The following is a 24,093-nucleotide window of genomic DNA, read 5'->3' on the forward strand; positions in this document are numbered from 1 at the left end:
TTTGGGTCTGTGGTTGCAATTGGCTCAAGGCAGAAAAAAAACCCCAGATCACAGTTGGGGATACCGAGGCACAGTGAGCCCAGAGAACGGAGGCTGCTAAGAACACAATTCCCACAATTATGTAGTCCTGGACTTACAACAGGTCATTTAGTGACCGTTCAAATTTACAACAGCATGGAAAAAAAGCAACACGACTGTTTTTCATACTTGCGGCATCCCCAGGGTCACACGATCCAAATTCAGACGTTTGGCAATTGACTCGTATTTATGACGGTTGCAGGGTCCCGAGGTCACGTGATCCCCTGTTGTGACCTTCTGTCAAGCAAAGTCAATGAGAGAAGCCAGATGCACCTAACAACCGTGTTACTAACTTAACAACTGCAGTTTTCACTTAACGACTGTGACAAGAAAGGTTGTAAAATGGGGCAAAATTCACTTAACATCTGTCTCACTCTGCACCAGTAATTTTGGGAGTCAATTGTCGTTGTAAGTCGAGGACTACCTGTACTTTCTTTAAAAAGTTCTTTATGAACCCAGAAACTGTTCGCTTGAAGCAGGGAACTGCAAACTCGCTAGCCACATTTTAGCCTAGCAGGCTGCACAAATCTAATTTGCAACCCTTACAATTCACTGAATTAGCTGAAAGTAACCAGTGTTGAGTAACGTAAATGCAGCTACTCTAATCTTATTGTTAACGGAGACGGGAAACATTTGCTTTGTGTCAGTAGTCATATGATGGGAAAAGTTTATTGGATGAAAAGTTTAGCTAAGTAACCTAGAGTTAGGTGAATGTGTGATTTTTTTTGTAAGTGTTTAACTGTTTGCATTTATTTGTTTACTTACTTTCCCAAGTTATGATTCATCAATAGTTCTGAAAACAGGTTCTTTGCTTTATTTTTTTATTTTAAAATCTCATTTAATCATCAACAGATGAGTAAAAGCAGCCAAGAGCAAAAGGAAGGGCAGTAAATAAAGCTTTGCAGAATTCCAAAATAAAAAGGGCTGATTTGATGGGTTGTCAAACTAAGCCCATCTCAAAAGGGCTAATTAATTCTTTGGTAAAGAAAGTAAGGTTTAATCATCTGAGTCTGTCTAATGCCAGCAACATTGCGAGTGTCATCTTCCCTACTCTACTGGCCTTCCAAGTGCTTTGGACCACAACTCCCATCAGCCTACCACATTGGCAGAAAAATGTTAGGAATTATGGTACCTGTTCAAAGTGAGAAACAAAAAGGTTTCAAACTGGTGCAGTGGCCTTTACTGTCTTCCATTATAATCCGGGGAATTATATTTTTGATGAACGAAGGTTAGAAGACATCTAAAAGGATAAGTTGTAGCTCTGAAGACCTTGTGGGAGAAGCTTCTTGGAATGAAAACCCTAGATATTTGGGGAGGAAAAGATGAAGCCAAGGAGACCAACTAGGCCTGGCCTTTGGTGTCCATGAAAGACCACTTCCAAATTCACCTACTCAACGTATCCCAAAATGGGCCATCCTAGAAGGATGTTTTAGGGATCTGAGGTCTCTCCTGAACTTCCTGCTTTCCTTTCTGGTTGTCCTTGGCTGGTGACTTCCACCTCGTTGACTTTGGCCTTCACTTCCTTTCCCGTCCGCCGGACTTCAACGCTCAGGATGCCATCGTGGGTCACAGTGGCTTTGACTGACAAGGGATCGACATCCAAGGGCAGGATGTAGGTTCGGGTGAATTCCCGGGAGATGAATCCATGTCGGTCAACCTTCTGAGGATGCTGGGCTGTCACCTCCAGGAGGTTGTCCACAGTGCGGACAGCGATTTCATCGGGGGTGAACTGGCAAACGTCAAGGAAGACCTGGAATTTGTGTTCATTGAGGGTGACCTCTGAAATCCCTCGTTCCAGCTGTTTGTTAATCCGGGGCCTGATATAATAACCATGGTACAAAGTTGGAGCCAGAATATCTCCAGGGCAAAGGCCTAGAAGAAACAAGAATCGTGGCTTAGCATGTATTATGGTTTATAAGGGGTCCTTGGTGCTCTCTGAGCTTGATTGTTTTCTTGCAGACATTTCATGACCCAGCTAGGGAACATTATCAGTATAGTGCGTGATGTTTGGGTCTGGAAACATCTGCAAGAAAACAACCAAGCTCAGAGAGCACCAAGGACCCCTCATTTCAGCCTTGAGCTACAAATATTTTCTTCTATGGAGTATGGATTATTTATTATTTTATGGCTGAAAAGCAATGGTGTGTGTGAGAGAGAAAGCAATTTTGAACAGAAGAAGGAACCCATGAAAAAAATCAAAGGATTTCTGCAGATTAGAAGCAGCAGTATGAAAGAAGATGGAGTCAACTTATTTTCCAAAGCACCAGAAGGCAGAACAAGAAACAACGGATGGAAACTAATCAAGGAGAGAAGCAACCTGGAATTAAGGAGAAACTTCCTGACAGTGAGGACAATTAACCAGTGGAACAACCTGCCTCGAGAAGTTGTGGGTGCTCCAACACTGGAGGTTTTTCAGAAGAGACTGAACAGTCACTTGTCTGAAATGATACAGGATCTCCAGCTTGAGCGGGGGGCTGGACTAGAAGACCTCCAAGGTCCCTTTTCCAGCTCTATTCTGATTGAATGATTGATTGACTGAAACCAACCCCCAGTTCGTGACTTGCTCCTCCAAGCTCACCGTTGCTTCCATGGCTAAGCAAGATGTTTTGCAGAAGGCTGGTGTTGAGTTTTAAAAACCCGCAAAGCCTGTCTCCTCAGAAGGTTGGAACGGAGCCCACGGCATCCTCAATGGCCGAAAAGCCATTGTCCACTTCCAATCTCTTCAAAAGGGCTGCTGGTGGAGAAGGTGGACTCTTCCTTGGGGGAGAAATTGCTGCTCCATTGCTGAGCACGGTCCCGAGTCCCTTCCCAGCCTCTCCCACTCCAGATGCCGCTTGGCAGAGCAGAGGAAGAACCTGCTGCCAGGAAAGACGCCCACTGCCAATAAGGCAGCCTTCTAATGGCTGCGCCTCGGGGGGGGGGTCTCCAAGGAGAGGGCAGCACCGTCTCTCTCCTGCAGACCCCCAATCTCTTTGGCCTCCCCTCTCCCACTTCTGCCAATGATTCTTCCCCAAGGGGGCTCCATCCTGCTTACATGGGGAGGCCTGGCATGATTAGCCGGGCCACACACTACTCCCCCCTCTCTGTGCAAGGCAGTTGTTCCACCGGTTCATGCCAAGAGCTCCACCCCCTGCAGACTGCCCGACGGGGCCAGGAGGGGGTGGCGTAGCTGATGGCTGCCTCTGCATTCCTTCCAGGGGCGTTTCGGCCCCGCATGCCAGCTGGGCTTTGCAGCGCTTAAGTGGGCTTCCCAAAGTCTCCAGCCAGCAGCAGCGTTTTTTTCCAAAAGCCCCCTCCTCGTGCCAGCCGACTGCATTCCACCGGCTCTGTTTGTGCCAGGGAAGGGGAGGGACTGGCAGGGAGGGGAGGACCGGGCAGAAACATCTCCTTGTCTGCAGTCAGATGGCGATTATTATTAGCTTCTCCCCAAGGACCTTGCAGCCAGATCTTCCTCACCCTCATGCCAGGTCTCAGAATACTTATTTTCTTTTGTCATTTATTTACTTTGTTCCTTTTTCTAATGTATTTTTTACTCTATCTTGAGCTGCCCAGAGTTGTTCGGAGTTGGGTGGCACCTGAATCAAGTAATTAAAAGCAATCTCTCTATAATTAAAAAATGTTGCCACGAGCATCAAAATTAACCAGAGAAAGGCAGCTGGCGAGCAACTTTCCCGACCTCAGGAATTCGACAGAGAACCACAAGCGGTGAGTTCTCCTTCCTGTAGAAGCGGAAGAGAAATGGCCAGCCGTTGGAAAGATTTTCATCTGGGTCTCTGCCTTGAGCAGGGGGTTGGGCTTGATGGCCCCAAGGGAACCCTTCCAACTTTTAAGATTCAAGGCAAAGCCAAGCTTTTTCTTGGAAAAACTCTTCGTCTTTGCAAAGCTTCGGGGCGGGAGAGGCAGGGAGAATATGTTTCCCTATCTGAGGAGTGTATGAAACACAACCAGCAGCACAATAAAAATATCACAAACTTTACAGCAAAGCAGGAAGCTGTAAGTGTGCCCGAATCATCTATGAAACTGAGTTACAAGGCTGGGATCCCCAGAAGGAAGTGTTCCCGTACCCCCCCCCCCAATATTGTCCCTCTCCACCACCCGCACCCAGCATTGGCAGTGGGTAGGGTGCTCAGCAGGGCTTTGTCCAAGAAAATAAACCAAAACTGATCCGGAAGTTCCTCCTTCCCAAACACAGGATCTCCCAAGTCTCTGTAAGGGTGGTTGCTGGTCCAAATATAATCTCCCTTTCCATTTACACAACCACACAACAAAGGCCTGGGAAAGATTGGGCTCCAGCCACAAAAGGCTCATGATGCACTTTTTAGCACATTGGAATGGGGGGCTTGCACCCCAGATTAACTATTCCAGGAAGGTCCCTCCACCCCAGAGCTGGAATCCTCAGAAACCTGCAATCTGGAAGGATGGGGAGGGGGGTGTCCCTGCCCACTTTACCTTCTCCAAAATTCTGGTCGTAAATCTTGCTGGGGTTGGCAAACTCGCATTCCGGGCTCATGGGGTAGGCGTGGGGCAGGCTGTGCTGCTGAGCCATGATGAGAAAGCTGTCTAGATGTGCTCGCTCCCCAGCGCCTTCCTTGGGAAGGCTGTAGCCAGCTGGCTGGCTGGCCAATTGGGACACTTGGAAAGCAAATTCCACCGGGAGGAGGAAGTGATAAAAGATGGACCGAAATAGACAGGCGGGCCCTGCTGTGCTGAGCCCCCAGGGAGGACCAGGAGGCTTGTGGCTCTGCAGCCCCCCTCCCAAGGAGAGCATCTTCTGGCTACTGGAAGGCGGTGGGAGAGGCCTCTGATGTTGAGGGTCAGGTGGCCGCTAGTCTTTGGGACCAGCAACATCTTGGGGAAAACCAGGCTATCTCCTGAGAGACCCGGGTTTCGAATCAGGCAGCAGCTGCTTTCAGAGGCTGCCTGGCTGGTTGCATCATGGCTGCTGCTGCTGCCGCCACTGTCCAGACTGCTGTGGTTAAGAGGAGGATGCTGAATTAGGGAACTCTCACCATGCAGAAGTGTGCAAATCCCTGGGTACTTTCATGCACAACTTGAGGTGAGGGACAGACAATCCCCCACAGGCTGGGCTGCTTCCTTCCCTGGCCTCTTGCAATCAAAAGGCTGTAGGGCTTCTTGAATGCGCTGGACTTCACCTCCAGGATGCGTGCAACAGTGAGCTTCCCTGATGCGCAGCCGTCTGGAGCCCTGCAGAGAGGCTGACCTGGCTTTGGCCATCGCCTGAAGCCCTGGCTCTCGTCGCCACAACTGGTTGAATACACCACGAAACGGGGAAAAGAAAACCCCACCACCAATCCATCGTGGCTTTGTGCAAAGCCACAACAGTGGCCTCACAAGGGAATTGTGCTCTGGCAGAGCAGCCCAAATTTGACAAGCAAAGTTGCGGGGTGTGTATGTGTGTGTACAGATAGTGTTATAAACCAACGAATGCATTATATATACATTTAAATCTATACTAATTACAAATTGATCGTATTATCTACCTGTATGTGGAACATATTTAATGTCAACGTTTAAACTGTGTGTGTTTTAACAGATACCCATGTTCAGAAACCAGAAACTCCCTGCAGATCTTTTGGGGTTTCAGTTGCCTCTTGTTTGCACACAGTGAAATCGGAGAGTGGAGCCCGCCTGTCTGCTTTGCCTCTGAAGCCACTGCAGAGCGCCTGCTTCTGCCCCACTTCCTCTGCCCCAGAGATCAGATGCTCAGCTGCCTTCGGTGGCATCTGGTCCTGGCTGTCACAGAACAGCCCCAGAGAGAGCGTGCGCCCCTCACCCACGACACATGGAACAACCACACTAGCCAAGCATATTTCAGTCTTGGGTACTGTGCGCATCAGATACTTACGACTGGTAGAGGGTTGTGTAATGTATACCCTTATACAATTAGTTCACTGCTAATTAGGAATTAGCCTGTGGCATGAACACAATTGGTGAGGCTTCCTTCCCAATGAATTCTGCCGCAGTCCTTGGACCAAAAAATCAACTCCACAAAGAAGCTAAAGCTACTTTGAGTGAGAGGGGCAATAATAGCAGAAACTTACAAGGCTGATGGGACTGCACCATCCCTCTCCTCTTCCTCCTCCTTGCAGTATATGTCACTGAATCAGGCAGGGGTCTGTCTAACCTGCTTCTGGATGTTATCCTGTTGCTCTGGACATTAAAAAAATGTTTCAGTCCCTTTTTTGTCAAGGTTCCTGCATCGCTTGGTCACCTTCCTTACTATCTACAGCTCCTAATCACAAATTCTGAGCTTCTGAAAAACATCATCCTGAGTTCAAAGGAAGCTTCACCATTCCCCTTGGTTGCTATAGACCCCTGTCCCCATAAATGCTTTGAAATCTGTCAAAAATAGTTTTGCTGGTCAACTTGGAGCAGAAAACTGATGGCAGGAAAAAGGTTACACGTCTCTCTTGCCTTCTATCTCTCCCCAAGATACAAAACATTTCCCAAGGCCAATTTATATGCAAAACAGCTAGACTAAAATGAATCTAGAAAGATAAAACCCTTCTCAGCAGACATCAAGATTCCCCCCCCCCCGTTTTAATCAATTCATCAATGGAAGTGAGTCTGTATCGTATTTCTTTTCTGTTTTGTGAATGGTCTGTCTGCAGGAATTCCCATCAAGTCTCTTTGAAGGAGGCACTGGATACCATCCTCAGAAAACTAAATTTGATTTCATGTCTTTTACCTGGAGATATATATATCTTATTATATATATATATATGTTCGAAGGGTCACAAGCAGTGAGACCACCAGGAGATTAAAAAGTTACAAAAATTTATTGCTATTAAAACATTAAAACACCTAGCTTTCGCCGGCCTCCTGCCGGCTTCGTCAGGGTGACTAGCCATCAGTGGGGTAGCTGTTTTTATAGGAGCGGTGCCTTTTGCACCCGGCTCCTAGATCTNCTAGTCACCCTGACGAAGCCGGCAGGAGGCCGGCGAAAGCTAGGTGTTTTAATGTTTTAATAGCAATAAATTTTTGTAACTTTTTAATCTCCTGGTGGTCTCACTGCTTGTGACCCTTCGAACATGAATTTACCCAGGAGTCATCCTCCAATTTTTAGAATTTTAAAGGATATATATATATATATATATATATATATATCTCTTATATATATTGCCTACCCTACAAGGTTCCATCCAAAAAAGGTGCCGGAACTCCGTTCTGGGCGTTCTATGACCAAAAAAAGCCCTGCATATAACAATGGAACAAAAACAAATCCAGTTTCTCCCTCTTGACAGATTGCAGCTGATCCTGGAAGATGATCCCAAGGTTTCTGAGGTTTGGTGCAACCCTGGGCCTCAGGGCCTCAGTAGCTATAGCTCTCATAAACCTCAGCTTTTAAACTCACATGGTGGACTACGTAAGGCATTTTATATTTGCACCGGCAGATCAGGCTGCAAACCTTCACTGCTGCCAACAGCTGACGGCCAGTGACGGCATCTGGAAATGTATTACGCGTCTAGGAATAATCTTAGGGGATTATTGCCACATTTTTCAACAATACACAATACCTTTATTTATTTCAAATGGCTCCTGAAAAGTAAATTCAGAACTTACACTGCATAAAGGTTTTTTTTTAAACGTTCACAGTCAAAACCTAACCACACTGTGCTGAATGTCCACTCAACCCTTTCACAGAGTCATGGCATGTGTTTGTTGACACCACGGTTGCATATAAATAGGCACGTTTATTGCTGAGACTGGATGCAGGCTTACTCAGATGTTCCTTGAGTTAACTGACACTGTTGAGTGAAAGCACCCCGGGACAGGAATCGACTCGGGAACAGGCCATATTTCCAAATAATCATGGACAGGTCCTCTACGCCCATAGCTTTCTTCATGATCTGATTTCCAAGAACTACTAATTACTCAGGAAGCTGCAGAGTGGGGGGGACATTGTTTTGGGTGCCCCAGCATCTGACAACAAAGGAAGCTTCATTTCGCTGTCTTCTTCTCACCGTCTGGAAATTGTGTCGAGGTGTCCTTGTGATGGGGGCTTAGACTCAACAAGGATAACTCCAGATCTGACAAGAAGAAACTCTCAGCTCTTGGGGTGAACACATGGCAGTGCTTGCGCCTTCCCACAGTTGGGGGGAGGAAACAAAAGAGAGACGGGGGAACTGGTCGAACCACATTCACGGCATGCTCAGCTGGAGGTGCTATCACGGCCTATGGGCAGGAGCCTTATGTAGTCTCTCTCCCTCCTGAGCAAAGAGGTTTAAATTTAACCCAGTGGGGGAAATGATTCATCTCTTCTATCTCACCATCTATTAAAAACATTTGGCTCCATCGTCCCCAAAGCCAAACAAATGACCCAGGCTGTGTCCGAAGACTTCTGGGGAGGCCAGGGGTCTGCAAGAGGAGGGGGGCTTTGGGGGAGGAAAGAGGGAAGAAGGAAGGAAGGAGAAGAAGAAAGGTAGTCAGAGAAGAAGGGAAAAAGGAGAGAGAGGAAGGAAGGAAGGAAGGAAGGAAGGAAGGAAGGAAGGAAGAAAGGAAGGAAGGAAGGAAGGAAGGAAGGAAGGAAGGAAGGAGTTTTGGATCCATTGAATCCAACTTCTAACTACCATCAAAAGTCTTTGCAATATCCCAAGACAAGTTTACCTTTCACCCTTTTGCCGTGACATTCACAACGGAGGTTAGATATTTGGAGTGTGATCCTCCATACCCTTCCTTTCCTTTTCCTTTTCCTTTCCCCCCCTTAAGCTCTCTAACCCAGCGGCCATCACCCTCAAGTGTTACAGTGGTGACCTCATCTGCCAACCCTTGGCGGGCTTTCCTTTCATCTGGCCAAGATGACTCAACTCCCCCAGGGAGGGAGGTGCCAGGCCCCCAGTCCCTACCCACGATAGTTCGGCCCAAGAGAAGGAGGCCGTGGTGGGCTGGATGACCCGATGCCAACCTGATGCCAGCTTCCCTGCACTCTTTCCGAGACAAAAATAGTCAGGCCAGGATTCGCGGCCGAAGGAGCAGGAATGCGGATCACGCTGGCAGAGCTTCTTTCTTTTCTTTTCCAGAGACAGGAGGGGGAAGAGAAGCTGTTTCTGCTGACCAGCTAGAATTTCACTGTGTACTTTTCCGTCCGCCATGCGGGCACTGAGACGCCTCTGCCAGCCCCCAGCCAATGGCCGGCCGGAGCGGGCAGAAAAGCAGGATCAGGGATCCCTGACGTCATGGGTCGGGAGGCTTTAGCCAGGGCAGCGCCTGGCATCAGGGAGCATATAAAGCCAGGCGCTTGGCTCGCCAGTATGCACTGCCACCGGCCGCTTCCTTGGGGGAGATGGACGTCTCCATCCACCACCCCTTCTTCCGCAGACGGCTCTTGCCCGGCCTCTCGCCCAGCCGCCTCTTCGGCCAACATTTTGGGGATCCCGTCATGGAATCCGAACTCTTCGCAGGCAGCTGGCCCCTGGACTCCTTCCTGGCGAGGCCCTTCGCCTTCAGGAACGCGGGATGGATGGACAGCGGACTTCCCGAGGTAACCCTTGCCCTTGCCCCCATGCCAGGATGCACCTGCTGACCTTTTATGTATTTATTACATTAAAAAAAATTATATAGCCGCCCAACTCATTCATGTTGACTCCAGCCGGTTTACAAAAATAAAACCCCAATACGAAACCCAATAAATGCCCAGTCTGCTGGCAACAATAATCACAGCAACCATTTGATGAACTCTGTATCCCTCCGAGGTGCCCAGGCCAGATATTGGCAAAACTGCGTCTTTGGGGCTTTTCAAAAGAGCGACAAAGTAGGGGCCAATCTTATCTCCGCAGGGATGATGCTCCACGTGGAGGGAGCCCCCATGGAGGAGGCCCTTCTTCTTGGTCCCAACAGATGGACCTCCTTAAGAGAGGCGACCCGTAACTTCTCTTGCTTCCGTGTTCTGGTGGGTCAATGGGTGTAACTGGGACGAGAAGGTCCTTCAACTAGCCTGGTCTCAAACCATGGAGGTCATTAACCTTGCTCAGTTATTCGTTTCTTTGTGAGGTTTGCATGCAGCAGAGCGAGGGTGTGGGGCTCCATGGCAAAAGCCACTTAATCCGGGCGTCTCCGAGGGTTCCTTTTGAGACAGGTTGACCCACAATTCCCATCCTCCCAGCCAGCATCTCTGCTGGCAATCTGGCCCTCCCGTTGCACCAAGGATTCACTTCTTCACAAAACGGGCATTGTTTCTGTCCCTTCTGTTCAGATGCCGGCAGGGGCATCGCTCCTTTCCATGGGACCAGCTATAAAAGGGCTGGATATTTTCCCCCAAATACAAGCCACACCTTGCTTGCTCCTTGCAATCTTAGACCGTGTTAATCTTTTCCATTGGTTTAATTTTAGAGTTTCCTTGTGATTTTATAGGTCTTTTGATTGGGAGCCACCCAGGCTTGGTTGAAAGATGGGCGGCTATATAAATGTTTTAAATAAAATAATGTTTTAAATAAAGAAAACCAGTAAGCCAGACCTCAGAAAGATAAATGAAAAATCGAAGAGGGGGAGGTTAAATTAGAAAAACAACAACATTTAAAGAAGTGGAAGGCTGGAATGCAATTGGTCAGGTGATGGGAGAAAGCACGGAGGTTTTCTTGGTTTGGACTAAATATGCAAGTAACCAGAGATGCTGGGTTCACACATCATGCAAAGCCACAAAAAAACTGAGCTAAAGGTAAAGCAAACCGTTTCTCATGTCATCAGAATGTATCTGCTCCTTTTGCACTGATCTTGTTAAATGTATTTGCAAAACCAACCCAATGAGGGAATAGAGAGATTCATGGCAACTTCCACAAGATGCCTTTGCAAATTTTACAAGGGGTCCAAAGACCCATAGCTTTTATTTTTGGCCTCCTGTCTTCCCTTACTGCTATTATTTATTATCATAACTTAGGATTAATTCGCTGAAAGCTTGCTACAAGGCCTCACACACGCAGAAGTGTTCTGTGTCTAGAATTTCCTGACTTTGCTAAATACGAAATCGTCTTTCCTAACCCAAACGGTTTGTCCTCAGATGCGTTTGGACAACTATCAGTTTTCCGTCAACCTGGACGTGAAGCAGTTTTCTCCCGAGGAGCTGAAGGTCAAGGTCTGGGGAGACATGATTGAAGTCCAGGGGAAGCATGAGGAGCGCCAGGTTGGTCTATTCAGGGATGACCCCGTTTGGCACAGCAACAGGAGGTGAAAGGGATTAAATTTGTATGTCGCCCATCTCACTCTCCAAAGTGACTCCGGAGAGGCCACACAGCCACAATATCTGCACCTGGGAGGATCACAAAGTGATGCCTACAGCATGGCATGTTAATTGGCTTATTCTTCCATTTCAAATCAGAGGCAACCAGAGATGAAGTTAATCACGATCTCAGTTACCAGCCAGGCTGTTTGGGGGTGACTTGCCCAGTTCTCAGGGAGAGGATGGATCTTAACCTGGCACCCAGAAACATAAATTGGAAAGCTGAACACAGAGCTTTTCAGTTGCAAGATGCTGCTTATTTTATCTATTTATTCATTAGATTTATATCCTGTCTCTATTGCTTTATAATTCAAAGCAGCGAACATACGTAATACTCCTTCTTCCTCCACCTATGGGTTAGGCTGAGAGAGAGGGACTGGCCCAAAAGTCGCCCAGCTGGCTTTCATGCCTAATGCGGGACTAGAACTCACCATCTCCCTGTGATTGGCCCAAAGTCACCCAGCTCGTTTTCCTCCTTTAGGTGGGACTAGAACTCACCGTCACCAGGTGATTGGCCCAAAGTCACCCGGCTGGCTTTCATGCCCAAAGCGGGACTAGAACTCCCAGTCTCCCGGTTTCTAGACCAGCACTTTCACCACTAGACTTAAGCAAACTCGCCTACTGACCCTGCACTGCCTTTTCTGCCTCTCCCCCCACAAAGGACAGGCAGGGCTCCGTCGCCCGCGAGTTCAGCAGGAAGTACAGAATCCCAGCCGACGTGGACCCCCTCACCATCACCTCCTCCCTCTCTTCGGATGGCATCCTGACGGTGAACGGACCAAGGAAACTCAAGGAACTTCCGCAGCGCAGCATCCCCGTCATGCGGGAAGAAAGATCGGCACTCCTGCCAGGACCAAGGAAATAGAGGCCCCTGGAAGGCCCGCCCTTTCCACCCCGAAGAAAGCCTTTCCCTGGGACAGAAACGGCAAATTGGTTCTTCTTCTTTATTTATCTGTGCAAAGATAGGCACCTTTTACTAACAAATAAACAGGTGGGAGCTTTCCCCCCCTCAGTCTTCAAGGCCAACTTCAACCTTAGCGAAGGCTCGGTCCTGCACCGAGGGTTTAATCCAGTGGTGGACCTGCTAAGAGAGCCCCACACAAAGCCAGGAAGGAACCAGAACTGAAACACAAAGGTGTGGAGGGTCTCCTGGCATGCATTTCTTTTATTTTAGGAACTTCCGCCCAGCAAGCAGGCTTCTAGTCTTCGTGGTGGGGCGAGGAGACCTCCCAGCAGAGATTTCCACCCCCCAGGTGATCCTGGAGCAGCGGCCTACTGCTTCAGCGGCGTTTCCTCTGCTGCCTTGGGCTTCCCTTCGGTCAGAGAGCAGACTGCCCTGCCGTGTGGAGGCTCGTAGTCGATCATGTAGCACGACCGAGCGGTGGGCTTGATCGGAGGGGGCTCCAGCTCAGGCTGGTGTCCGGGGAACCAGTGAGGCTCTCGCGTCACCCCTAAGAGCACAGAGAGGAGGGGGAAAGGCATGGGGGTGCATAGGTGTGTGCAGCAGCACGTAGTCCCCACACTGGACCCCTCTGCGACAACCCAAGGCAGCCCTGGCCTGGCCTTCTCCTAGCCAAAGGGCACCCAGAAGGCCAATAAGCTGCCCTGCTGTGCAGGGATTTCAACCCAGGCAGTCCTCGACTTATGACCTCAACTGAGCCTAAAATTACTGTTGGTAAAAGAGACAGTTGTTAAGCGAATGTTGCCCCATTTTACAACCTTTATTGCCACAGTTGTTCAGTGAATGACTGCAGTTGTCTAGTTAGGGACACGGTTGTTAAGTGATTCTGGCTTCCCCCATCGACTTTGCTTGTCAGAAGGTCGCAAAAGGGGATCACATGACAGCCCCCCCGGGGACGCTGCCACTGTCATAAAGCTGAAGCAGTTGCTAAGTGTACAAATTTTGATCACGGGACTATGGGGAAACTGCAAAGGTCATAAGTGTGAAAAACGGTCGTAAGTCGCTTTTTTCAGTCTGTTGTAACTTCAAGCAGTCGCTAAACAAATCATTGTAAGTCGAGGACTACCTGCAGTTGGCTGCCTACTTTCCTATCTTCTGGGCTTTGGGAAAATCCCACCTGAGCCCTTAGGCCAGCCTGGGATTTGGACTCCTGAGGGGGCTTAACTGGAATCCCCCAAACCAAGAAATGCTGGGAAGAGGGAGGAGCAACAGCTCCCTTGCACACCTGGGTGTGTTTCACTGACTGTCCCAGGGTGCACCTGAGGCCCCCCCCCGAGTCTTGGCTTGCGATATTGACTGTCTCTGATCTGACCCCCTGGGGTTTCTCGGGTCCCATGCTATCGATGCTTGTGTCTGTCTTATTTCAACTCTTCTGCTACGAATCTTTTGGGAAATATATATATATATATATATATACACAAGCCCTGGGTCTCCTGGCTGCGTCTTTTTCTTCCTGCGGGTTAGTTTTGTACACCTACTTCTTAATCTGCGAGGCATTTCCTTGGAATAGTCTGACCCGTACGTGGACTCGAAATAGTGACCGTACTGAAAGGGAAAGTCCAGGGTCAGTGCACGCTTCATTCAGAAGACCGTTTCATTCCCTCCAGCCCAACCTTCAAGAGGAAGGGCATTGACCCCTCCCCCAAAGCAAACTGTGACTCAGAGACCAACAGAACTTTAGTCAACATAGTGGGAAGATGAGGAGTATGACGAGATCACCTCCAAATTCCTGAACTCAGAGCTTAGCCTGGCTGATTTCAAATAGTTTGCTGCCAAAAAAAATAAAATAAAAATGTGCACACGAAAATAACCCAGGAACTGAAGAGAGCAAACAGGACCAAACAATAACAGGCAGAATGTGCTCTACAAGATTTTTCAGGATGCTCCATTTCTTGAAGTGACTTTCTGTTTAGATTGGAGGCTGTGCAGATCCAGGAATGTTTAAATATCATCTCAAGGGCTATTGTTTTATTATATTGGAGTTCTACTTGTCTCCTAAGAGGCCTAGAGAGCTGCTTCTAATGGCCTTTTTTCCACCTTTTATTCACATCACGTGACAGGTTAGGCTGAAACAGAACTCACAGAGCACAAAATCTTAAGTGTGGATTTTCTGAGTTTTGCATGAACCCCCTTTGTGAACCCCATCTACGGTGGTTTGAAAAATCATGATTTATGGTAAGTTATTCAACAAACCATGGTTTGAAACAAGTGTTGGGTGGGTACAATGCGTGAACTCAGCTGCTGTCTGCCCTACATGGCCCTACATGGGTCCTGAAGGCTGGGCTTCAGACATTGGCATATTATAAAATGCCCTTTAGCATTGATGGTGTTCCCCAGCTGGGTCATGAAACGTCTGCAAGAAAACAACCAAGCTCAAAGACCACCAAGGACCCCGCAAAGAATTATAAAAAGCCCCCAAAGCACTTGATAATTAGCAATGGCCCTTTTCAATCCTGTTCAAATGGCAGTCTGACCTGGGAAGGAAGAGGTTTGAGTTGCCTCCTTCTCTGGATATCGTAACGCTCCTCATTCCAGTTCCCCAAGAGGGTTTTGTTGGCATACATGTCCTCGTTGGTGGTGCACCTCCACCCATACTGGAAGAATTTTGATGTGCTGTTCCAGTCTGTCCACACCTCCCCGTGGCCGTCTGCGTGGAGCAAGCAGCCATGAAGAGGGTTAAAGAAGCACGACAGGGACATGTCCTGAGAGGAGAGAGAAAAACAGGCCAAGGGCTGTAGAGAGCACATCAAGAGAGCCGTTACAAGTGGCCCTCGACTTAGAGGCATTCATTCAGCAAACATTCAAAGTTAACAACAACGCCCCCCCCCAAAGTGACGTATGACTGGTCCTCGCATTTACAACCCCACGTGATTTAAATTCAGGTGCTTGGTAAGTGGCATCTACGAGTAAGTCGTCGACTTGAGCCCAAAATTTCTGTTGTTACATTTCTTGACATTTCTTGAATTAAAGGGAAAAGGGGAATTTTCCCAACACTTCAGCCTGGAACGGTGAGAAATCTGGACACTCGGCAGCCAGAAATACCTCGGAATCAGAAGTTGTAGTGGTGATGTTGGAACTACTGGTTTCGTCCAAATCCCACATTTTCTTGCCAGTTTTCCCGTTCTCAGTTGGAATATCTCAGAAAAATGGAACACCTCAGTGACCTGGGTGTGAAAGCTATCAATGGATTTTAAAAGTGCCAAGGAGATGAGGACCTGGAGCAGGCAGCCAAAAAACCCCTAATTTGCTTAGTTTGTGATGTAATCTCCTCATCATGGGCTAGGGCTGATGTCACTGTCCTCAGCTGGGATAAGAGGCTTTTATCCAAAACTGCATCTTGCCAAGAGAGGTGGGCACTAAGAGCTTTGGCCCCTTTGCCCACCAGCGTGGCATGACTATGTCCCGGTCTCTTTTCTGCCGTGTCTTCATGTTGTTACTTTTTTCTTGCCCATCATCCATGAGCGAAGAGACATCTAGTCTTGTCCCTGATGTAAAGTGGTCAAAGGCAGGGAATGGGAAGAGGGGGGGGGGGTAGGAGAGGGATGGCAATGGGGCCAGCCACCTTCTTGCCCTCCTGTTGATGGGGGGGGGGCAGAGAAGTCCCAAGGGCACCTCCAAATAACTGATTAAATGCACTCCCTTCAATCAGAAGGTGGCTCAAAGTACTGCTATAATTTACTCTGTATGGGTTTTTTTCATATTGTAATTGTTTTTTAGGATAGGCTGGCAAATTATTTTGATTTTGCGGACACTGATAGGGTCTTGGGAACCCCCAGGGACCCTTGGGCTACGCTTTAAGAAGCTCTACCTTAGAGGAAGAACTTTCGGTCAAGAACCCTGCATTTCACCTGCCATTCCTCAGGAAAAGGTGGACTAAATGCTCTGTAGGGGTACTGTCCAGCTCTAAGATCCCCTCCCCTCCCTCCCTTCCTATTTTTCCTCCCTCTGTAGTCTTTCTTTCTCTCTCCTTCCTTCTTTCTCTCCCTCCCTTCCTTGTCCCCTCCTTATTCCCTTCCTTCTCTTTCTACTTTCCCTCCCTTCCTTCTTCATTTCCCTCACTTTCTCTATCCTTCCTTCCTTTTCCTTATTTTCCCTCTCACTCCTTCTCTATCCCTCCCTCCCTTACTTTCCTTCCTCCCTTTTTTTGAGGGGGAGAGGAAAAAAGAAGAGAGCGAGAGAGCTCCTGAACATGGAGGCTCCATACACACCCCTAGGCTACCGTCTCACCCTTCCCAAGGAGTGACCCCCACACACACACGAGAATAAGCCTAATAGTAGCAGTAATAGTAGAAATAAATTCGCCCCCCCCCACCTGCCGAAGGCGCCCCGCCAAGAAAGCCTCGGGAAACCCGAAAGGGGCGGGGGAGGAGGGGGGGAGGGAGGGAGCCGTTCCTATGGCAATCGCAGAAGCCGCGCGCCGGGAGAGGGAGGGAAACGCTCGCGCCGGAAGTGACGTATAAAACGTTCGCCCGCGCTTCGGAGCCCCGTGGAAGCGGGCCGGCTGGGGAGGAGGAGGAGGAGGAGGAGGAAGCGAGTGGGGAAATTCCGGATAGTTTTGCAATATTTTTATCCTTTCCCCCCCTCCTTTCCGGAATTTGTTTTATAAAAGGATTGGCCAGAAGGGAATTTGGAAGGGGGGGGGGATAAAAATGGATTAGCTGCTATTTACGCCCCATTCTAGATGTGACGCTCCTCTAGTCTTGCCGCACCCATCATCCCCAGCCAGGGGTCGGTCGGTCCTTTTCTTTCCTCTCCCAAAGAATCAAGAATGTAATAGTGAAAATAATGTTAATATAATATTTTGCAATAGCATAATATAACATTGGCCCCTGGGTGTGCTTTGAAAGAAAGCAGCGGAATTAAATCATAGGCTCCCAGGGCTGGAAGGGACGTAGGAGGTCACCTAGTCTAACCCCCTGCTCAAGGCGGAAGGCCTCATCCTCGATAAATAATTGTCCAATTTTTTTCTTGAAAACCTCCAGCGATGAAGCGACCACAACTCTGGGAGGCAAAACTGTTCCATTGATTAATTGTTCTCGCTCTCAGGAAATTCCTCATTTCCAGGTTGGATTTCCCTTTGATCAGCTTCCACCCATTGCTTCTTGTATCCACCTATTGCTTCTTGTGCAAAAGCAACCTAGACTGTTTTTACCTCCTTGGTTTCATTCCTGTAGCATCCTTGGAGGTAGTCTTGGCAGAGACCCAAGATGTTTCTCTCATCCAGGAGGAGCCCTGAGGTGCTTCCTGCAAGTTTTGGGGCACAGCTCCCCAGCTTGCTTGCTGTGAGCCATGCTGGCTGGCCATGAGTGATGCTTGGTTGCTTCTCTGCTATAGAACGAGGGATTTGATGAATTTCGGAGCTTGCATCTCCTTGTTTCCTGTTTCAAAAATGATTCAGGTGATTGCCTCAGAAGCAACGGACTAAAGGAGCAGAGTCCCCTGAAGTCTTCTACAATCCAGACTCTGGCTGTTGACAGTGACCGTTTGTCTCCATGCAGCATCAACAAGCACATTTCCTACTGGTTGGGGAAGGAAACTTTTCCTTCTCGGTCCATTTGTACAAAGAAAGAGGCTGTGATACTCATATTATTGCAACCTGCTATGGTAGTGAAGAGTCTGTATCTGAACAAGCTTTCACTAAATCCAATGTACAATTTCTGAGAGACAAAGGTAAACGATGTGTATGGTTGTGGGGGGAAGCATTTTCATTGCATTTTTGTTATCCTTATATTTTGTTCACCTGGAAAAATTCAACTATTAAATTCTGCATTATTCCTTTAATAATCCAGGTGCTGAAATCTACTTTTCCGTCAACTGCACAAAACTGAAGGAATACTTCTTGCCAGCTATGAGGAATTTTGACCGTATTTATTTTAATTTCCCCCATTGTGGAAAAAAGGCTGGAATAAAAGAGAACAGGGAACTTCTTGCTAAGTTTTTCTGCAGGTGAGACAAAGCAAGGCTGTGTACTTTGTCCTGTTACATATATGTGTGTGCGTGCCTTTGTTTTGTACTACCATAGAAACCTTAAGATACAAATGTTGAGAAGTTAGAGCTACCTTTTGATCCTCCCAACAGGCATATCTTTGTTACTCTTAAGAGCTTTGTGCAAAGAGCTGCAGGATTGTATGGGCAAAGGAAATATCAATTGAGGATGTCTGTGGCTTTGGTTCTTGATGTTGGTATCCCTGTATGCAACTATTTCATCCACCTCCAGTAGCAAATATTTTTGTGCAAAACAATGTTTCAGAAGTCTCTTGAAAAGACTACTCTGGAGTTGTTTTTCTTTTCCTTAAAAAAAAGTTCTGAAAAGAACAGAAGTGAAGTGAGGTTAGCTCCAAAATTATTCATTTTTCCTCTTCAAGAACACTTTTCACATTTTTCACTTCCCTGTAATTATTAAAAACAATATAATAAATAGATTTCTTGAAAACAACTAAAAAACCCTGACAACTTGCTACATTAGCTGCAAGGCAATGCTACCCCTCTTTTTTATTTGCTCCAGCTGTGCAGATGTTTTGGCAGAGAAAGGAGACATCCATGTGGCACTTTGCAGAGGACAAGGAGGAACCCTTGCAGACCAGCCAGTGCGTGAGTGGCACAACAGCTGGCAAGTTGTGGCGATGGCAGCAGAAGCAGGATTTATCTTGAGTGGCATTGAGCCATTTAATATCAAAGACATTGGTGGATATAAATGTACCGGCTACAGGTAAGGTGCGGTGGATCCTATCCCAGGTGCCACCTTGGATGTTGCCCGAGAAAGTGCCTTATTGCCAAATGCTCCTACGTATCTCTTTTGGGAAGCATCATGCAAATTCTGTGGATGACAACTGCACATACAGGATTTATTTCTTATAAAACTTATATGTCTCATATTTAAATTTCTATTACCTGTAGCAAAAAAGATTTATGACCTTGTTGGTTTTCAGGCCTTTGTGGGGGCAAGTTTATTGAAGGAACAGAATAAATTTCCAGTAAAATCCTATACAAATTTTGGGAATAATCAGATCTATACAGCCTTCCTTAACTGAATTATTTCTGTATATGTGGAACTACGCTCTTTTGTCTCACAAAGATTGTTCTTCTAACTGTTGACACCTTTCAGCATGAATCTTGCCTGGTGTTTCAGCCAGCCCAACATTTGCCTTCTGGATTTTGGATTCCATCTTAATTTGCTTTCAGTTGGTTCAGCTAATTGTACAAATGAAAGGCATTGAATTCATTTGCCTCCAAACTTCTCTGCTTTCTTTGTAGGAATCAGGATAAATCTTTCCACATGGAAGGCGCTGTGAATCACATATTCACCCGGAGTGTGCCATTTCTGCATTCTCAACCTTTGATTTGCAAAGCGGAGCTGGAAGGCAAACTCACGTCCTGCGAAATTCCACAGATATTCCTAGATAAGATAAAGAGGTATGCGGCAGAATTTCCAGAACCTTTGAGTCTGATCTCTGCATAATGTAATCAATTCCTTGGCTGATGAGTGTGCTCTTAAATGGAACACTTAAGGGGTGTGTGTGTCTACATTTCCTTTAATGTCCAGATGCCTTTTGTATTGACATCTGAGAAACTAAGATAACACTAACGAATAGGCTAAAAATCGTAACACTCTTTCACATTTACTGCTCCATCAATAATTTGCTATTTTTGAAGATAAAACATTTGAGGTTAATGGCTTGCCTTGTTTAATACTTCTTTTTTCCTAATATTTTTATAATATGAATTAGGAACTACTTAGATATTAATTCAAAGCATCCTGTGAGAACTATAAATGAAAAACTAATTGACGACCTCGGCAGATCCTTCACAGTTCAGAAGGCGAATTCTTCATTTCCCTTGGTATTCAAAGACCGTTCTGCTTCTCCTTCATCAGATGCCTTTTGGATGGTTCCTGTTGCCAAAAATTACCCCAAAATTAAATCTGTGGCCTCTAAAAGTGACACAGGAACTGATGAGGATGATGATTTGAGTTGGACCTTGGGACAATATTACCTTCGACCTTCCCTGTTGATTTTTCTCCATTCTATTATAAAGCAGAGAGACTTTTCTCCTCAGACTTTGTTGGCCCTCAGTGGACTGGCTTTTAGAAAATGTAAAATTTCTGTTCACGATCCTCCTATTTTTCACGAGGCCATCTTCGTCTGCGCAGTTAAGAAAGATGTAGAAGATGCAGAGCTCCTGACTGAAAGTCTCATAGATACATTAAACTCTTTACTCCGATCATCGGATGTTAAGTTGGACTCTCTGAACCAAGAGCCAGAAAACAGTCAACAGAATACCTTTTTATCTTCTTCAGAACCATTTTTACACAACCCAAAATACGCTGTGACCGTAAGCTGCCAGGGTTTTGATTCTGGCCCAAAGGAGTTTCATGTCGGGACAATAAGTACCATTCCGTGGCAACTTTCAAGCCTTAATCAAAACATTGTTTGCATTTCTTTGAACCTTGATCTTCTGGCGATGTGCGTATGTGGCATTTCTGACTGGCGGATGCTCTGGACTTCAGACGAGCGTTTTGCAACCCAGTTTTTGGGGGGCCATTTAGGCATTTTCCAGAACTTTTCCCTCTACCCACCAACCTACGTGCACGACATCAGCTTCTGGGTTCCAGATGCAGAAACATTCCATGAAATCCAGTTTCATATCATTGCCAGGCGTGTGTCTCTGGACACAGTTGTGTCTATCCAGCTGCTTGACCGTTTTCGGCACCCGGGGGCGACACACACCAGCCTCTGCTACAGGCTCACTTACCAGTCTTGCGACAAAGCGCTCGGTCGCCCCCAGGCGGCTGCCATGCAGACGGAGCTTAGGGAAGAACTGCAGCGGTGCCTCCGGGTGGTTGTTAGGTAGGAGGACCCGGAGAACTTGGCAGGGTCGGTGTTGGCAAAAGAGGAGGAGGGAGAGGAGTTGTATGTGATTGCCACCTTGAGTTATTTATAAAAAAAACAGAGCTGGAATTTAAATAAAATAAAGGACAAAAATTTTCCCGAGGAATAGATTTTGTTTGTTTGTTTGTTTGATTTTATTTATTTATTTATTTATTTATTTATTTAACCAAGCAGCACTGCTGCATTAAAAAAAAGCATCACCTATATAAAACCTTGCAGCAGTAACATTCTTTGCCCTGCAATAAATAGGGTGCAGCAGTGCAGAAAACCAATCTTGGGGAAAGCAGTTTACTTTAGGGGACGGAGGGAACGTTCAGCACGCAAATGAGATTGGAGCTCTTCCTACTAGGCCCTACTGCCCCGCCTTTGGCGACTTCGTGCTTTTCCACGCGTCGCCCCACAAAAAGCGCAGCGCCAGCCCGCCGCAGGAGCAGACGTGAGAGGAAAAGGAATTGCGCCTGCGCTGTGCCCACACTGAAGATGGCGGCGGCTGGCGCCGCGTCCCTGCATTGAGCGCCACGAGCCCGTCCGCCTGCCCACACTCGGCATGGCTGCCAAGGGGGCCCGGCAGCGGCCTCGGTGGGGCGGCGGGGATTCGGCGGCGCCTGCCCGGCACCGAGACGAGGGGCCGCCGCCGGCCGCCGAGGAAAACAGAGCCGAGTAGGGGCCGAGAACGAGGAAGGATGGCCTGGTTTTTGCCCCACCGGGCCCTCCGGGGGGCTGGACTACAACTCCCATCAGCCCCCAGGATCTTCAACCTTCTATCAGAAGATTGAAGATACTAAGGAGTGATGGGAGTTGTAATCCAGCCCCCCCCGCCTGGGATTCAGGCTTTGGAAGGGGAGGGGCCTTTCGTGTGTTGTTAATAGGACGAGAGAATTATGGGCTAGCCTGGAAGGGTAAATGGGGGGGAGGAGAGGTAGTGGCAGAAAGGGTGAGGGAGGGAGGAGAAGAAATGGGCTTGCGCCTCTTTTATTCAAAACTAATCCATGCAATGGCAAGCCTTAGGCTTAGGATGTCCGCCCTAGTAGCCACATCAGCAACAGGAAAGGTAACTTAAAACTTCTCCCAGCCAGTAATCATAATTTTGCAAAAATAGGTCCCTTTAACCAGGTTCTCCTACAGGGCAAGGATTTGGTCTTGATAGATCAGGCCAGTTTTAAACATTGATGCAGATAGTATTTGATCAATTTGAAACAGGGCTGTCCAAACTTGGCAACTTTCTAAGACTTGTGAACTTCAACTCCCAGAATTCCCCAGCCAGCATGATGGAGATATCTGGAGTATGGCTGGTTGGGGAACTCTGGGAGTTGAAGTCCACCAGTCTTAGTCACCAACTTTGGAGACCCCTGATTTAAAATAAGCTCTCCATAGGCATTTAAGTAAAGAATAAATGAGGTTTGGGTCCAAGAGAGCATTTTCATCCCGTGATTATCCTTGTATGCCTTAAATGCCCCAATTTGGCCCTCTGATTCTCTCATCAGCCTTTCTGAATGCTCCATGGTATCCGAAAGCCAGAATAGCTGTGGAAGCAGCACCCTTTTCCTCCTGTCATTTCTCTCCTCGCTTTCCATCCTCCATTTATACGGATAATAACAACCGCTTTGCTTTTCTCTTAGGTCCTCGGGAACCAAAGCAGGTCACGTCTGGGCTCCTGAAGGATCAACGGCTTTCAAGTGTCTAATCTCAGCCAGGTTCTGCGCAGCTCTGCTAAGTAATATCTCCGACTGCGATGAGACCTTTAACTACTGGGAACCTGTGAGTGTCTTATTAGCTTGCAGAAGAGTGAATGGTTCATCAGCCTCTTTAATCACTTGCTGGATTTAAAAGCCTCAGCTGAACCCTTTGAAATGAGGTCAGGCATCCTGTAGAGATTGGTTTCTTAGGGCAATCATCAGGGTACCAAATGCCTCCATTTCCTTCTTGATGACTTTGACAGGTATCCCAAGGGTGCTTGTCCAAAAGGTGACTGGACTTTCTTGGGGTTTTGTTATTCTTTGAAAATGTTTCACATCTCATCCAAGAAGCTTCTTCAGTTCTTGGATGAGAAGCGAAATGTTTTCAAAGAAAAAAAAACAAAGCCCAGTTGCCTTTCGGTGGGGGGGGGGGACATCTTAACTTGGATGATTGATCCCCATAGACAGTTTGACAGGTACTGGCTGAGTGCTTAGTATTCTTCCTTGTATGCCTACATGTTGTAGAAAGCAAAACGTTGGACATTTTTTGTAGCGCGTTTCTTTTACAGATGCACTACCTCGTCTATGGCAAAGGATTCCAGACGTGGGAATATTCGCCTGTTTATGCCATTCGCTCCTATGCGTACCTGTGGCTCCATGCTCTGCCAGCCCTGTTCCATGCTAGAGTTCTCCAAACAAACAAGGTAACACGGCCACATTGACTTCATCTTTGGAATTGGGTGGAATGAGATTTCCATTCAGTTTGCTAAAGGGACTATTTTTTTCTCCTTTATTTTTTATTTTTTGTTCTCTTGGTTTCCAAGCCTGTTTTAAGAGCAGCTCAGATGCTTTTTATGACATTTTACTTAGGAAACAGAAACAGAGCAGAGTTAAATGAAAGCTATCTCTAGTTTGGTCTTTGGAGGGTTCAAACCTGCAGAAGGCTGACTTCGGTCCAGTTCAAAGGTGTATGTGTCATATGGGTTCTTTTTCAATTAAATTGATCCAGGCTCAAGAGACATGAAAGCACCGGATCCTGGATAGGTAGTTCATTTTCATTTTTTCATTTTATTAAATTTATACCCCGCCCTTCTCCCGTAGGACTCAGGGCGGCTTACAGCCAGTTAAAAACAATTTAATACAATACAATAGAAGTTTTAAAAAATCATTAAAAATAAATATATAATCGGCCGCTTCTACTAAAATTTGGCTAAAACCAATTTAAAATACCCCTAGGCCAGTCCTGCCCGCTGGAAC

The 24,093-nt window shown here is 47.1% G+C and overlaps 4 protein-coding genes across 4 annotated transcripts in view; 2 read left to right on the top strand and 2 right to left on the bottom strand.

Moving 5' to 3' along the window:
* Positions 1-907: 907 nt before the first annotated feature.
* Positions 908-4,672, bottom strand: HSPB2 (heat shock protein family B (small) member 2). Its single transcript, XM_015812587.1, has 2 exons — positions 4,528-4,672; positions 908-1,950 (listed from the first exon to the last, which is right to left on the bottom strand). The coding sequence occupies exons 1-2, from the start codon at positions 4,622-4,624 to the stop codon at positions 1,508-1,510; spliced, it is 540 nt and encodes a 179-aa protein (XP_015668073.1). The 5' UTR covers positions 4,625-4,672; the 3' UTR covers positions 908-1,507.
* Positions 4,673-9,382: 4,710 nt separating this feature from the next.
* Positions 9,383-12,269, top strand: CRYAB (crystallin alpha B). Its single transcript, XM_015812589.2, has 3 exons — positions 9,383-9,580; positions 11,093-11,215; positions 11,973-12,269. Exons 1-3 carry the CDS (start codon positions 9,383-9,385, stop codon positions 12,174-12,176), a joined length of 525 nt encoding a protein of 174 aa, XP_015668075.2. The 3' UTR covers positions 12,177-12,269.
* A 207-nt stretch (positions 12,270-12,476) lies between these two features.
* CUNH11orf1 (chromosome unknown C11orf1 homolog) lies at positions 12,477-15,354 on the bottom strand. Its single transcript, XM_015812590.2, has 4 exons — positions 15,315-15,354; positions 14,747-14,974; positions 13,751-13,817; positions 12,477-12,762 (listed from the first exon to the last, which is right to left on the bottom strand). Exons 2-4 carry the CDS (start codon positions 14,969-14,971, stop codon positions 12,584-12,586), a joined length of 471 nt encoding a protein of 156 aa, XP_015668076.1. The 5' UTR covers positions 14,972-14,974; positions 15,315-15,354; the 3' UTR covers positions 12,477-12,583.
* Positions 15,355-17,558: 2,204 nt separating this feature from the next.
* The window catches only part of LOC107284510, a 23,776-nt gene continuing 17,241 nt past the window's right edge, over positions 17,559-24,093 (top strand). Inside the window, exons 1-7 of the mRNA XM_029283458.1 lie at positions 17,559-17,942; positions 18,062-18,218; positions 18,778-18,981; positions 19,527-19,685; positions 20,000-21,119; positions 22,763-22,918; positions 23,406-23,540. Of these exons, the coding sequence (XP_029139291.1) occupies positions 17,765-17,942; positions 18,062-18,218; positions 18,778-18,981; positions 19,527-19,685; positions 20,000-21,119; positions 22,763-22,918; positions 23,406-23,540 (2,109 nt within the window). The 5' untranslated portion in view covers positions 17,559-17,764. The remainder of the gene's footprint in view (positions 17,943-18,061; positions 18,219-18,777; positions 18,982-19,526; positions 19,686-19,999; positions 21,120-22,762; positions 22,919-23,405; positions 23,541-24,093) is intronic.

Source organism: Protobothrops mucrosquamatus, unplaced genomic scaffold (assembly GCF_001527695.2).
Source record: "Protobothrops mucrosquamatus isolate PMUCROS unplaced genomic scaffold, P.Mucros_1.0 scaffold97, whole genome shotgun sequence".
NCBI lineage: Eukaryota > Metazoa > Chordata > Lepidosauria > Squamata > Viperidae > Protobothrops > Protobothrops mucrosquamatus.